Source organism: Penicillium robsamsonii (assembly GCF_028829455.1).
Source record: "Penicillium robsamsonii strain IBT 29466 chromosome Unknown utg000002l_segment0_segment0, whole genome shotgun sequence".
Classification (NCBI taxonomy): Eukaryota; Fungi; Ascomycota; class Eurotiomycetes; order Eurotiales; family Aspergillaceae; genus Penicillium; species Penicillium robsamsonii.
In genome coordinates, this window is record NW_026643220.1 from 1,263,911 (window position 1) to 1,276,991 (window position 13,081).

A 13,081-nucleotide genomic window follows, 5' to 3' on the forward strand; every position below is an offset into this window, starting at 1 on the left:
TGTACTCAAGATATGAATAGTAGTTATGGTGTTTTTTTTAAGTAGCATTACATGCATCATAGTAATAGCATGAAATATTCAGCCCCTATATCAATGGACATTAAAGACTTGACAATGAATACTTAGACCGCAAATGGGCAAACTGCCTCTATTTCATAAGGTAAAGAATCTCCGACTATATAGTCCATCTCCGATACCCATATATGTTTTGTATAGTTTCTATGCTGTATATTTGTACACCAGAGAATTTATGAACCTTTACATGCAAGGTTCACATGTAGTGTTTTTCCTCTATATCATATATTTAAATTTGATCTTAGAATGTAGGTGGAGCTTTTCGATCAGTGTCTTGAACTTCATCTGTACTGTAGCTTTAGATGCAAAGTAGAGGGTACATATATCCCAATACAAAACAGAATTTGCGATGTATGATGGACTGACGATACTATGTCTCTGCCCTGACACCTACATATAAGACCCGTTGCCAGAATTCTGTGACATGGCCGTGCCTTGTGTTTCTCTAATATTACTACTGTTATACTACGTGTGCACAAATTTACAGATTCACTACTTCATGGCACTCGGAAAAAGACTATAAAATAGCAAAGTCTTCGTTATAGCTGATCCAGCAGCCGCTGAAAATAAAGGCAGTACTGGTCTATCTCACATGGTACACCGAGCGAAGCTGCGAAGTGCAGAATCTAAAACAACATCTGACGGGCATGAAGACGGGCGAAGTCTCCGGGCTCACCAGCGGCATCAGGCTCGGCAGCGATAGGCAGAATGGTGAACGGACCGCTAGTCTGGCTACCGGAGAAGCCATCGGGGAATCCAGGAGGGGCACCGGTACTCGAGGGGTATCCAGTAGGGGTGCTGGTAGGGGTTCTGGTAGGGGTTCTGGTGGGGGTTCTGGTAGGAGTACCGGTGGGGGTGCCGGTGGGGGTGCCGGTGGGGGTGCTGCTGAGGGAGTTGATGAACTTGAATCCATGGCGGCGACCATTTCCTCCCAGACCGGGTTCCTTGTGGCCAGGTCCGTGACGATGTTCGCCATGGCCGTGTCCTTCGTGGCCATGTCCTCCATGACCGGGCCCTTCGTGGCCAGGAACTTCATGTTCAGGACCTCCAGGGATGAAGGGCAATTCAGTGGGCCATCCAGTTGGGGTTGCAGAGGGAGTTGCAGAGGGAGTTACAGATGGGGTCCCAGATGGGGTCCCAGATGGGGTTCCAGATGGGGTTCCAGATGGGAAACCGCTAGAAGAACTGGCAACGACAGCAGCCTTGCCGACATGCTTGCGAGACAATGTCAGCAAAGAACGAGAACTATCTAAGAATGTATAGTGTAGATACTCACAGGCAGCTTCCAGGCCACAGCCGACGGGGCCATGGATAGGGCAGCAACGCCAATGGCAGCAGTGAACTTCATGATGAATTGTTGAGTTGTTGGACACTTAAAAGAGGGAAATGAATGGATGGTAGAGGTAGCGATGTAAAGAAAGATCTGGAGCTTTAGAAAAGAATGAAGGTGCACAGCACTGCTGGTTGAAAAAAAAAAAACGTCAGAAAAATGAAGTTCTAGCTGGTTATATACCCGTTGGGTTTCATCGAAAATCAAAATGATGGATCGAGCCGTGAAAAAGACCGTCAAAAGACCGTCAAAGCACCAATGTATTCCATGAGAGGAATTGGATCTGCAGGGGGGCCAATTCCCTTCCCGTGGTGAAAGGATTCTAAGCAGGAACGATCTTCATGGATGGGAAAATAGCCCTATCACCCGGAGTATGGCATATTGCAGTGGAGCCAGGAACGTTTAGTACATCCAAATGGCCGACGGACTCGCCGTATATTGTGCGGAGCAAGTTGTTTCAGACAAGAAAGACGGATAAAACGGGCGAATTATAGTTCTCCACCTGGTTTACACATTCGCTGTCGATCACTTTGGCATTTGATGGAGGTGTGTCCTAAACGGGGATTGGCGGAGCCCTGAAGACGGCATACCACGCCAAGCACGGAACATTTAGAATCGGAGCACGGAGTACCTACATGCAACAATATTATTGTATAAGATAAATTAAAGAATCTAAGTGGAATCGACTTTCCACTTTATTTCATGGTAGAATTTTTCGTGTGGCGTAATTAAACATGTTGGGTGTCTAGAACAAGTATAATGCCTTTTTATAGAACACTCTATGGCAAACTACTGTGGGGGCAACGCCTCAATCCTTCGATAAACTGACATTGAGATCTTGCCAAAGTCTTAATTAAGCCACTTTCGAATGCTATATACTGGTGGCTTGCGGTCAAAGCTTATACGCCAATGAAATTGGGCAAGTTAGCCACACCTACCTAGTTATATAGTCTATGTACAGGGTAGGATTACATTTCCAACTTAAAAATCTAGTGGAAACATAAAGAGATAAAAATCACTAAGGCTGTATACTATTGGGGGTTTCCTTTATATTAGCTTGCAAAATTGCCCTGCGTCCCCCCCAAAATGCCAAGATGGCTTACCCGCGCCCTTGACCTAGTTATCCCTGCTTCTGTATATTACATAATATTGTCACGAGCCGTAATGATGTTCGTTTCGGGTTTACTCTACAGACTACCTTGATTTACTTTCCTTTGGATGCCGTCATGAGGCATACATCATAAGCACGACATTGATACTGTTTGGTGGGCTGCAGATTTATCGGAGGTAGAGCAGTTCGACTAAGCCCGAATATCAGGGCGAGATGAAACCATGTTGTTCATGATCTTAACTTTGATCGACTGTTTTACGTCTTGAATGGGCACTGAGACACCAGTCGATCAGGATGTGCTGCATCAAGCGTCCCCTCCTGCACTGCAACCACATGCTCAAGTAGCTACACGGCCTGCTTGATCTGTCCGTTGGCTTTATGTGCCGTGCGAGTTCATGTTGAGACGCTAGTAGAGAGGGATGTTTTTTCATCATTGTGGCTTTCATTTCATATGCACACATCTCCAAACCCAGAGATGGCGTCTTTTGCTGGGCCATCCGCTAGAATGCAATTTCCAACCTTAGAAAGTAAACTATACCTCTCCCATACACATTCACTTTCCTCTCTCATAAGAATCGTGAGACCGTGTGGTAGATACATCCTCCATGTCTCACGATTTGTGTATTCAATAAATGAAAAACACTTATCTATATGTTGTATCACAGTCCCGATGATCTGCTGTGTCTTCCCTGCCTCTGCTATCCACATTCGTGTTAATAGCTGCACGAGGCTATGTATATCAAACATACCCTCGTTGTCTCTCCTGGTCAGAAATCCATAGCCACACGGTGTACTAATTGCAAACTCCACCTCTTCTTCCGAATCAAGGGAGGGAGAGCAGATCGCGGGATTGCCTTTGGCTTAAGGTAGGATATAAATCCCAGCAGATCAGCAGCAGAGGGATCAGAGCCCTGAATCTGATTGAATGAGATAAGCCATGCGGTGATCACCGCGGCTGGCATCCTACGGTACCAAGTGCTGTCGTGAACTCCCTGCTCGCTAGACGCATCCGTTCTTTCGGATCTATGCATAAGGTCGAGGGCAGAACCAACCAGCAGCCTACAAGGCGGGGCACAAGAAGCCGATCAAACTTGCCATCTCCGACGACGCGATAAGACAGGCACTGCCACATAGTAGTCAATCAATAATGATGGGGGCGACCCTAAGCGAGGCCCTTCGCCGATACCCTATTCGCTTATCACATCCAGATTCGTCTATATAGACCAGATGATATGACTTGAACTTCGATAGGTTATAGAGATAGTAGTCTCGTAGATCTGCTTTTCGCTCTTTCGCTTGATTTTATGTTGTCTTCTCACACTGGCCTTCTATTGCCAGAGCCCGGCCAATGGTAGAGTTGGCCACGTAAACGTGATGTTCCTCTCGAAGGAGACCTACCATCTCATCAAGCTATGGCCTAGGATTTTCAGTGGTTTTTACATTGCTTTCAATCACCTCACAAATCAGCTGCCGCTTCTGTGGGGATAGTTTCGGAGCCATCTTTGGCACTATAAACAGTGAGGCGTTGAATAGGATGAGTAACACAAATCGAGGGGAGGTCGCAGCCGTGCTGTCACTGTCTTGTTCCTTACCATACACTGGGGTCTTGTCTAGTCTAACTGATTACAGTTAACGTGGTCTAGGCAACCGAGGTTGGGAAACAAAGAGAGTCTGCTCTTTCACACTATTCCCGTACTTTGGCTCAATTCCTCGTCAGGGGTGAGAAGTAAACTCTCCACTCCATATCCTCTGCGGTTGTTTCATACAGGTCCATGTTGATGGTGGAAAATATGCACAAAAGAAACAATTCAGAGTATACCAGGCTAAGGGTGGTTGTGTTCTGGAAAACCTGGAGTGTGGATAAGCAAACTTGAGTCCTATGCATGCGAACCCCTCGAGCATTATAACAAGTGTTGGTCTAGAATCTTGCGGTCGTTACTAAGCCAACGGTCGCCCCAAGTGTCCAAAGCACAGGCATCGGGAAACACAGTGTGATCCACATCATGGCTTAATGAAACAATGGTCTACCAGGTTAAAATGGAGTTTGGACTAACAAAATAATGTACCGAGTTTCACCTTTGGGGGATTTAACGTCAACAGAATATACACGGTCTCTAATAACAGCGGGCTATAACGAAATGAAGAAAAGAAAAAAAAAGAAATTGGGCTGTTGATTGCCCGACGGGGGGGTCGAACCCCCAACCTTGTGATTTATTGAGATGATCTCGTAAAAGTCACACGCTCTGCCAATTGAGCTAGCCGGGCTGATTTGTTGATAACGAAATATCTTACTGGAACATGAAGGGAAAAATGTTTTAATTTTCTTTTTCTCCAGATTTAATTCGGCTACAATTATTCTAACCTAACAAAGGTAAAAAGGCCAATGAATACATATTCACTAGATTTTTTTATTTTTTTTATTTTTAAAAGATGATCTCTATCTTTTCCGTGCGTATGTGGTTATATATCTTCGCCCAGATGTATATATATATCTATGCGGTTCGATACCACCTTGAAATGTTAAGAATCCCACATAATCCTCCGTGACTAGCTAATACGGGACCGGGGTTTATACGCTAACTATAACTTGGTATTATCGCCATATAATTATAATACGTCAATAAGATTAACCCCCATAGAATCGTGGTTAGCACCTTGAACGCAGTTTGAAGGCTGCATCACCAGTTTCTGCACATACTAGTACTTGCACCATGTTGTATGGCAGGAAGGCATTTCAGTCCAAGATTTTTAGTGAGACTCGTTATCTAGTCCTAACTGGAGATAGGTACGTGGTTTTGGCTTACCAGCGTGCAGCCCTCGATGTTATACGGGTATCAGGAAACATGTTAAAAACCCGAGGCTGCTCGGCAGGAAAATCGGGGAGAGCCACACGAAAACCGTGTCAAGTTTCAAGATCAAATGCCAGAGAAAGATAGAGATTGACAATCAAGTATTCTAATCTTGGAAGCAAATTTCTTTTGCACAGTGACCAACGAACCGACCGATGGTGTAGAGTGGATGTGGATGTCGATTCCGTCACCTCACAAACGAGAGGATCGGCGGGACCATTCATGGACCGAGAGGCCATACGCAGTTCTGGAGTTAGGAGCTCGGCCACTAGCAAATTCTTCTTGCTCTCATAGCCCCTAGGCCTTCCCTGCTGGTATCAAGTAGGTAGCTACCTATTAAACCATCTGTTGCTCAGTGCCTCCATGACCAGACCTATCAATATCATCAAGTAAACGGAATTGATCATTGTATGCCTATGTAGGCTCGATGCTTAACCAGTTTCACTGTTCCTTTGCCGTTCTCGCAACAGAGCGAGATAAGTCGCACACAGTCAATGAATGCTGCATATGAATGATTCTCGCGAGATCTACCAATAATTATACATGATTTTGGCCTGAACTAATTTCACGAAGCTACTCGCATAAAGATGGTGATATATAGCGTTATTGATTCTACCATTATTAAATGTAATAGATTATAAAATATGAAACAATATGTGCATTGCGCGTCCTTCTCGCCAAAAGCCTGAACTGATCCGGGGGGGTATTGTACATGAAACCAACACAATGAAATGGAACAAATCGTCAAATCGTGACAAGACTAACTTTAAAGCTCCTCTTCGAGAACCTCTTCGCCTCCAAGCTCTTGTTCCACCTCGTCGACAACAAAGCTCTCGTAGTCCTCAAGACCTTTTTGAACATGTACTTTGAAGCGAATCACATCGTTAAGCATTGTTTCGACGTTAGTGTGCAACTCCTCTCGGAGAGCATTTGCCCGAAGCGTCAGTTGTTCATATTCGATATTGGTGTTCATCTCGCGCTGCTCCATCAACTGTACACTGTCACTGAGCGTAGCGCGCATCTTCGCCAACTCTTTCTCCATCTTCTCAATTTGGGCATCGGAGGCCAGCTTCTGAGTAGTCGTTATTTCCTTTGTTCGTTCAAACTCTTCTTCTGCTGCCCGGCGTCGGTGCTCTAGGGCCTCGACCTCGCTTCGTTTCTCGTCCATTGCCTCTTTGATGTTATCGAGTAGATTGCGACGGTCAAGGTCGTCATCGATCCCTTGCTTCCGTCGTTCGTTGATCTCTTTTCGGAGTGCCTGCAGGCTGTTTCGGACTGAGCCCCGTAGATCCAAACTGAGCAAATGAGCCGGGTGGTAGCCAGTGAAAGGCTCCGCCAGTAGGCGGTCCCCCTCCGGAGAAATTCGGTTAGGAGGACCACCAATCTGGCTCGCGGAGAAATTGCTCTCATTAATATTCAGCCTAAGCTCATAGTCTTGGCCCTTGGCGTTCTCGGCAGCTGCAGGAATCAAGCTAGTTTGGTAGCCAAGAGTATTGTAAGCTTTCACGATCTGTTCCAGATCTTCCAGTTTCTGGCTGGCTTCCGCTTCCTTCTCCATAACACGGGCATGGGCCTCTTCTAGGCGAGCCACGGTATCCTCGAGATTCTTCTGCAGACGTTCGCGCTCGGAGTTCATGCGGTCGATATCCTGGATAGTGATGCCTTGACGATCAACACTTGCCTGGAGATCGGAACGCTCAGATTCAGTGGCCTGGAGATCGGCATCGGTTTTTTGGATCTCCGCGTCAAGGAATTTGATGCGAGTCTCGTATTTTTCAATTTTGCCCTTGACGTTCTGGTTATAATCCTCAAATTTTCTCTTATCATCCTCCAAGATACGGAAATGTTTATCCAACTTGGCGATGTCAGGAGCACTCTTCTCCACTTCCTCGATTTGGTCACGAAGTGCCTGATTTTCCACCTCTAGTGCCTCCATTTCCTGTACGTACCGCTCGTTGCCATGGGCGAATTCTCGCGACATGCTTTCAACGTGCGGAATCAACCGCTTCTCCGCGGTGTCATCGTCTTCATCTTCACCACCCTGTAGCCAATCATGATAAGCTTGAGTGAGGAAGCGGAAAATAATGCGATCACCGGTGACATCGACACCCGCCTCAGCGCAGGCATCATCATACTCGCCAGATTGATAGCGATCCATCATCTGTGCCAATTGCATCAACCAATGTAGCATTCCGAGGAATGTTGACCAGTTCTGGCCACCAACGGCTGCGATTTGTGACTTCGTAATGCCTTTCTCATACGGGTATCTTAGCTGTTTCAGGATTGGCGGTACTTCGGAGTCCATTGCTTTTTGGAACTTGTATCCTGGATCGATCCGATGGTAGAGCCACTGGAAGATAAAGTTGAAATCCTTTTGGGTTGGTGAGCGAAGAGTATTCTGCCCCAAGGAATGTTTCATCTCCAACTCGAACCCATGAATAGTCAAATATTCCAACAGTTCCTGGCCAATTCGTGCCTGGAAAGCTCGGTCTCTGAGAGGGCGCGGGTCTCTGGGAACACCAGCCACGGTAGGAACTTGAGTGAAGAATGATTGATGTCCCATAGGCCCTCCACCAGTTGACGGTCGTGAAAATACACTGCTTCTGCGCTGTGGGTTCTGAGGAGGCGCCGGATTCGAGGAAAGAGACCCTGGCGCGTAGCTCTGCCGACTGGCACTGGCTCCAGTGAACATGTTGCTAGACACTGAGCGGCGAACAGACGAAAGACCGGCATCAGCGCCATATGGTCCACCAATTGACATGCGCGTAAAATTGGGCTGCTGCGGGCGACCAGTGGAGCCCATCAAGGAAGTTCGGTGGTTCTGAGAGCTGAACTGGGGGTTTTGGAATCCGATAGAGCTTGCGCGTTTCAGTGCCGACTGCGGTTGTGGGATGGCGGAGAAATTTTGCACACTTCCGAGAGTCTTGATCGCAATATACATTAGCCTCAAGCTTTACGCTGGATAGGAGGGAACTATACTTCTCGGGGGCGCTTAATACTGAAAAGCCCAGTATCTTGCGACATGGTGATAAACAAGCCGCGAAGGCGGCGATAGACAGTGCGATTCTTTTAACAACTTTGGATATGGTTGAGTATTGACAAAAATCCAACGTCCAAGTGGGTTGGCACAACAAAATCCGAGTGGAGGGGTTTGATCTGTTGTTTGGCAGCCACGAGGCGGCGATGTAAACAAATGCGTGCCACTTTCAAATGAAGTAGGCGGTGTGCTCCCAAAGGAAAAACAATTTGGCCGATAATCACGAGACTCCCGGTCTGGGGAAGTCTTGGCGTTGGCGCGAGTTCCGAGGTCCAAATGGCAATTGCCGATGTGAGCATCGCATCTTCTCTCCTCAATTCATCTCTCCTGCACTTCACTGGCAGTCCACATCAATCATAATGGCTCCACGCGAGGAGCTGATTGCTTCAGCTGTAAGTTGTCTATTGGCATGATGGCTCTTATCATCCGCTTTCGGGCTACTGCTAACCCATGTCCGCTAGGTTACCTGTATGGACTATGAGACACACAACTTGATGTGTGATGATCGCTGACTTTATCTAGTTCTTCAGGACCCATCGGTTGCGTCTTCGCCCATTGAAAAGAGGGTCTCATTTCTTCAATCTAAGAACTTGACTCAAGAGGAAGTGGACATTGCCTTATCGCGGGTCGGCGAAGACCCGTCTGCTGCGGCCGCAGCTACAGCTTCAGCATCCCCGGCACCTAGCTACTCTTCACAGCCAGCTCCTTACCGGCAACCACAGCCGCCTCAAGGATATGGTTATCCTCCATATAATCAATGGCAGCCGCCTCCTGAGTATGTTTATCTATCGATCGTCGCATGGGTTTGAGACTAATCACATGAAAAGGCCACCCAAGAGAGATTGGCGTGACTGGTTTATTATGGCAACAGTAGTGGGTGGAGTTGGTTACGGGTTGTATACTGTCACAAAGGTATGTATCCAGTGGCCCCATCTCTCAAAATCGATGGCGCTGATCAATCTATCCAGCGTTATATCGCACCTTTGATCGCCCCACCGACGCCTCCCCAGCTGGAACAAGATAAAGAAAACATCGATGAGCAGTTCTCACGTGCATTTACTCTGATCGAACAACTATCGACCGATACCGCTGCATTGAAGACCGCCGAGGAAGCCCGTACCGAGCGCTTGGATGGTGCTCTCAAGGACGTGGAGAATCTTGTTGCTGATCTCAAGAACTCCTCCCGCCGAAGAGACGATGAGACTCGTCGCATTAGCGACGAGGTGAAGTCGTTGAAGGATGCTATTCCCAAGGCCCTTGAAGGTGCCCGGGAAGGCAATGAGAACAGACTGAAGGAGCTCGGAACCGAGCTTAAGAGCTTGAAGACCTTGCTGGGCAACCGACTTGGTGGTGGTGGAGCTACCCCTGTTACTGGCAGGACACTGGGATCTACTCCACTGGGATCTACTCCTGTCCCCAGTACTCCTCGCCCGGTTCTGGAAGAGACCCCCGCCACTCCCCCTGCCCCTGCTCCTGCCGCCACCAACAACTTGGCTGCTACTGTAACTCCAGCAGAACAGGAGCCGACTCAAGCCTCTGCTCCAGCGAGCACAAGCCAGAGCCCCAACCCCCTCTCCCAGCTTGGTCGGTCTGCCTCCATCCCGGCATGGCAAATGGCCGCAGCCAACCGGTCTAAGGCCAGTTCGCAGTCAAGTGCACCCGCCACTCCTGCTGAAACCACCGCCAGCCCTAGCCTGGAGCAGAGCGCTCCTCCCAGCTAAAGTTGATTTGGGTTTGCTGAATTATTGAATGTTGTATACCTCTTCGCCTAGATGTATTTACTACTATGAATTTGGATGAAATACTTGCCCGTAATACAGTAGCTTTTATTTCTGTGTAAATTTATAGTCGAAATCAACAAGATTGGGATGATGGATCGGTTAGAATCGAAAACCCGGGGACATTCTGGAAATCAGATGGTGGAACCGATAAGCCGACCTGTCTTTGTTATCATCCCAGAAGACAACCTTGGAAACTCCAGGCTTTCCAGAACCTCTCAACCACAAAGGAAGCAACCAAAATGCCATCACCAACTCGCTCATCGCACCGAGCTGCCTCTCCGTCTGCGCCAAGCTCAAGCCGTCATCACCGCAGCCGCCACAGCCATTCCCACCGCCACCGGCCCCGAGAGAGCTCGCGCTCGCGCTCTCCGCACCGATCAGACAGACACCGATCGGACCGTCACCACCGCCGTGACGAAGACAAAGACCGCGGACACCACGAGCGACGACACAGAAATGCCCCAGCGAAACCAGCCGTGCTCCCTTACCAAGCGCGCGAGCTCTCATCGCGCGACCTGAAGGTCTACGAGCCCATGTTTGGCATGTATTTGGATATTCAGAAAGGGAAATATATCGAAGATTTGAGTGAAGATGAGGTGAAGGGGCGGTGGAAGAGCTTCACGCAAAAATGGTATGTCTGAGGGTGCGCTTTGCTTGATGCAATAATTACTGACGTCGCAGGAACCGTGGAGAGCTCGCCGAGGGATGGTATGATCCCGCTACACTCGACAAGGCACGTAAGAATGCAGAAAAAGAACCGGAAGCCGGCCCGAGAGGCGGACGCGAATCGCCTGATTATACGCAGGGCGAGCGAGCGGCTGCTCAAGCCCCACAGAACCCGCCAGTAGACGACGACGATGAGGACGACGAGTACGGGCCTAGTCTGCCACAACCTGGATCGGGGAGAGGCGGTGCACAAGCCGGTCCTGCAATCCCAACTATGCAAGATCTTGAGCTCAAAAGAGGTACGCTTTTCTACTTCCCTAAATATGATCGGAGTGCTGACCCTTCTCTAGAATCTGCTATTGAGGATGCCATCGCTGCCCGCAGTGAATCACGCGATCAATACCGCGCTGAAATTCGTTCGCACAAATCTGCATTGCGCCAACTCGAAGACGAGATTGCGCCGCGAGCTGAGGCAGGCACACGAGAGAGACAGCTCGAGAAGAAGCGAGAAGTTGCTTCAAGCAATCGTGCATTCGCGGATTCTGCCCGCGGTGGTTCGCCAGAAGCAGCTCCGGATGAAGATTTAATGGGCGGAGGCAATGATTTCTCTGCCTTGAAACGGGAGAAGGAGAAAGACCAGCGTAAGAAGAACGATCGTGAGATCCGGAGAGAGGAGATTCTTCGTGCGCGTACAGCGGAGCGTGAAGAACGTGCGCAGGCATATCGACAGAAGGAGCAAGAGACTATGAGCTTCTTGCAAGCTCTGGCGAAGCAGCGATTTGGCTGAACATTAAAAAGGTCCGGGTGTTCGCCCTTGATCTGAATATCCTGTATTATTCACTTTTACATCCATAAAGCAATATATAAATACGATCTACACCCCATATACTCTGCCAGTTGGCTCCGCTCCAACGGAACGGTCCGACACCGCCATCGGAGTGACACCGAGGCATTTAGACCATACCCATGGATATAATCTTCCCCAAACAATGCCCAGGATACTATGAACCATGTCCAAACAACTATCTCGTCTACCACGTTGGTCAACATCAACCCAATTAGCACCGGGTAGCCGGCGATATCTTCAAACCAAAAAACAACACTCCCTTCCAGCAGCATACTACCGCGGCGGCACCTCACGCGCAGTCTTCTTCAAGCAAGAAGACCTACCCACAAACAAGAAAGACTGGGCCCCCATATTCCGCAGTGTAATCGGTAGTCCAGATCCCCATGGCCGACAACTAGACGGATTAGGGGGTGGGATATCTAGCCTTTCGAAGGTTTGTGTAGTAGGCGCCTCGACACACGACGAAGCCGACGTCGATTACACCTTCATCTCCCTTGGCATCAAAAACACCGACGTCGACTATTCCAGTAATTGTGGGAACATGAGTTCCGCCGTCGGTCCCTTCGCCGTCGATGCACATGTCTTCCCATTACAGAATCCCAGCCCGGATTCAGCCTCGGTACGCATCCACAACACCAACACAGGCAAGATCATCCATTCATACTTCCCCGTTGTCGGCGGTGAAGCTGCCGCCAGCGGTGACTTCGCTATAGACGGTGTCGCTGGTACAGCTTCCCGTGTCCAGCTAGACTTTATCAACCCCGCCGGCTCGGTTACGGGGAAACTCCTGCCTACCGGTAATGTCGTCGATAGTTTTGATGAAATCAGGGCTACGTGCATCGATGTCGGGAACCCTTGTGTCTTTGTGCAGGCGCTGGATCTCGGCGTGAGTGGGAATTTGACTCCTGATGAGATCACTGCGCATCCGGATTTGCTGCTGCGCTTGGATTCCATTCGTCGGCAGGCGGGCGTTAAGATGGGTATTGCAGATGAGACTGGGGAAGTGCCTGGTAGTGTTCCTAAGATCTGTATCGTGGCTGCGCCTTCGACTACCGATTCTAGAGATATCGAGCAGAGACAGACGTCTGCTGATGTTGATCTTTTAGCTCGTGCGCTTTCTGTTGGACAGCCGCATAAGGCGGTCCCGATTACTGTTGCTTTAGCTCTTGCTGCTGCTGCCCGTGTGCCGCAGAGTACTGTGGCTGGCGTTGTGGATGAGGATCCTGTCGATAGTACTGGGATTACTATCGGTCATGCAAGTGGGAATCTGTTGGTTGGTGCCAATTTCGATGTAGATGGAGCGTTGAGTTCTGCGACGGTCTTTCGTACAGCACGTCGTTTGTTTGAGGGGCGTATTTTCTGGAAGAATGACAGCTGAACAGGCA

General features: G+C 48.8%; 5 protein-coding genes across 5 annotated transcripts; 3 read left to right on the forward strand and 2 right to left on the reverse strand.

Moving 5' to 3' along the window:
• Window positions 1-701: 701 nt before the first annotated feature.
• Window positions 702-1,423, reverse strand: N7447_003738 (uncharacterized protein; the record flags this gene model as incomplete). Its single annotated transcript, XM_057228013.1, has 2 exons — window positions 702-1,289; window positions 1,352-1,423. 2 exons carry the CDS (start codon window positions 1,421-1,423, stop codon window positions 702-704), a joined length of 660 nt encoding a protein of 219 aa, XP_057087354.1.
• A 4,708-nt stretch (window positions 1,424-6,131) lies between these two features.
• Window positions 6,132-8,389, reverse strand: N7447_003739 (kinetochore-associated Ndc80 complex subunit NDC80; the record flags this gene model as incomplete). Its single annotated transcript, XM_057228014.1, has 2 exons — window positions 6,132-8,288; window positions 8,345-8,389. The coding sequence occupies 2 exons, from the start codon at window positions 8,387-8,389 to the stop codon at window positions 6,132-6,134; spliced, it is 2,202 nt and encodes a 733-aa protein (XP_057087355.1).
• A 372-nt stretch (window positions 8,390-8,761) lies between these two features.
• On the forward strand, window positions 8,762-10,123 carry pex14 (putative peroxisomal membrane anchor protein (Pex14); the record flags this gene model as incomplete). The annotated part of the gene is made up of 5 exons (XM_057228015.1): window positions 8,762-8,794; window positions 8,864-8,870; window positions 8,925-9,177; window positions 9,230-9,314; window positions 9,371-10,123. The coding sequence occupies 5 exons, from the start codon at window positions 8,762-8,764 to the stop codon at window positions 10,121-10,123; spliced, it is 1,131 nt and encodes a 376-aa protein (XP_057087356.1).
• Window positions 10,124-10,422: 299 nt separating this feature from the next.
• N7447_003741 (uncharacterized protein) lies at window positions 10,423-11,636 on the forward strand (the record flags this gene model as incomplete). The annotated part of the gene is made up of 3 exons (XM_057228016.1): window positions 10,423-10,814; window positions 10,865-11,148; window positions 11,200-11,636. The coding sequence occupies 3 exons, from the start codon at window positions 10,423-10,425 to the stop codon at window positions 11,634-11,636; spliced, it is 1,113 nt and encodes a 370-aa protein (XP_057087357.1).
• Window positions 11,637-11,859: 223 nt separating this feature from the next.
• N7447_003742 (DUF453 domain protein) lies at window positions 11,860-13,074 on the forward strand (the record flags this gene model as incomplete). Its single annotated transcript, XM_057228017.1, has 1 exon — window positions 11,860-13,074. The coding sequence occupies one exon, from the start codon at window positions 11,860-11,862 to the stop codon at window positions 13,072-13,074; it is 1,215 nt and encodes a 404-aa protein (XP_057087358.1).
• Between the last annotated feature and the right edge of the window lie 7 nt (window positions 13,075-13,081).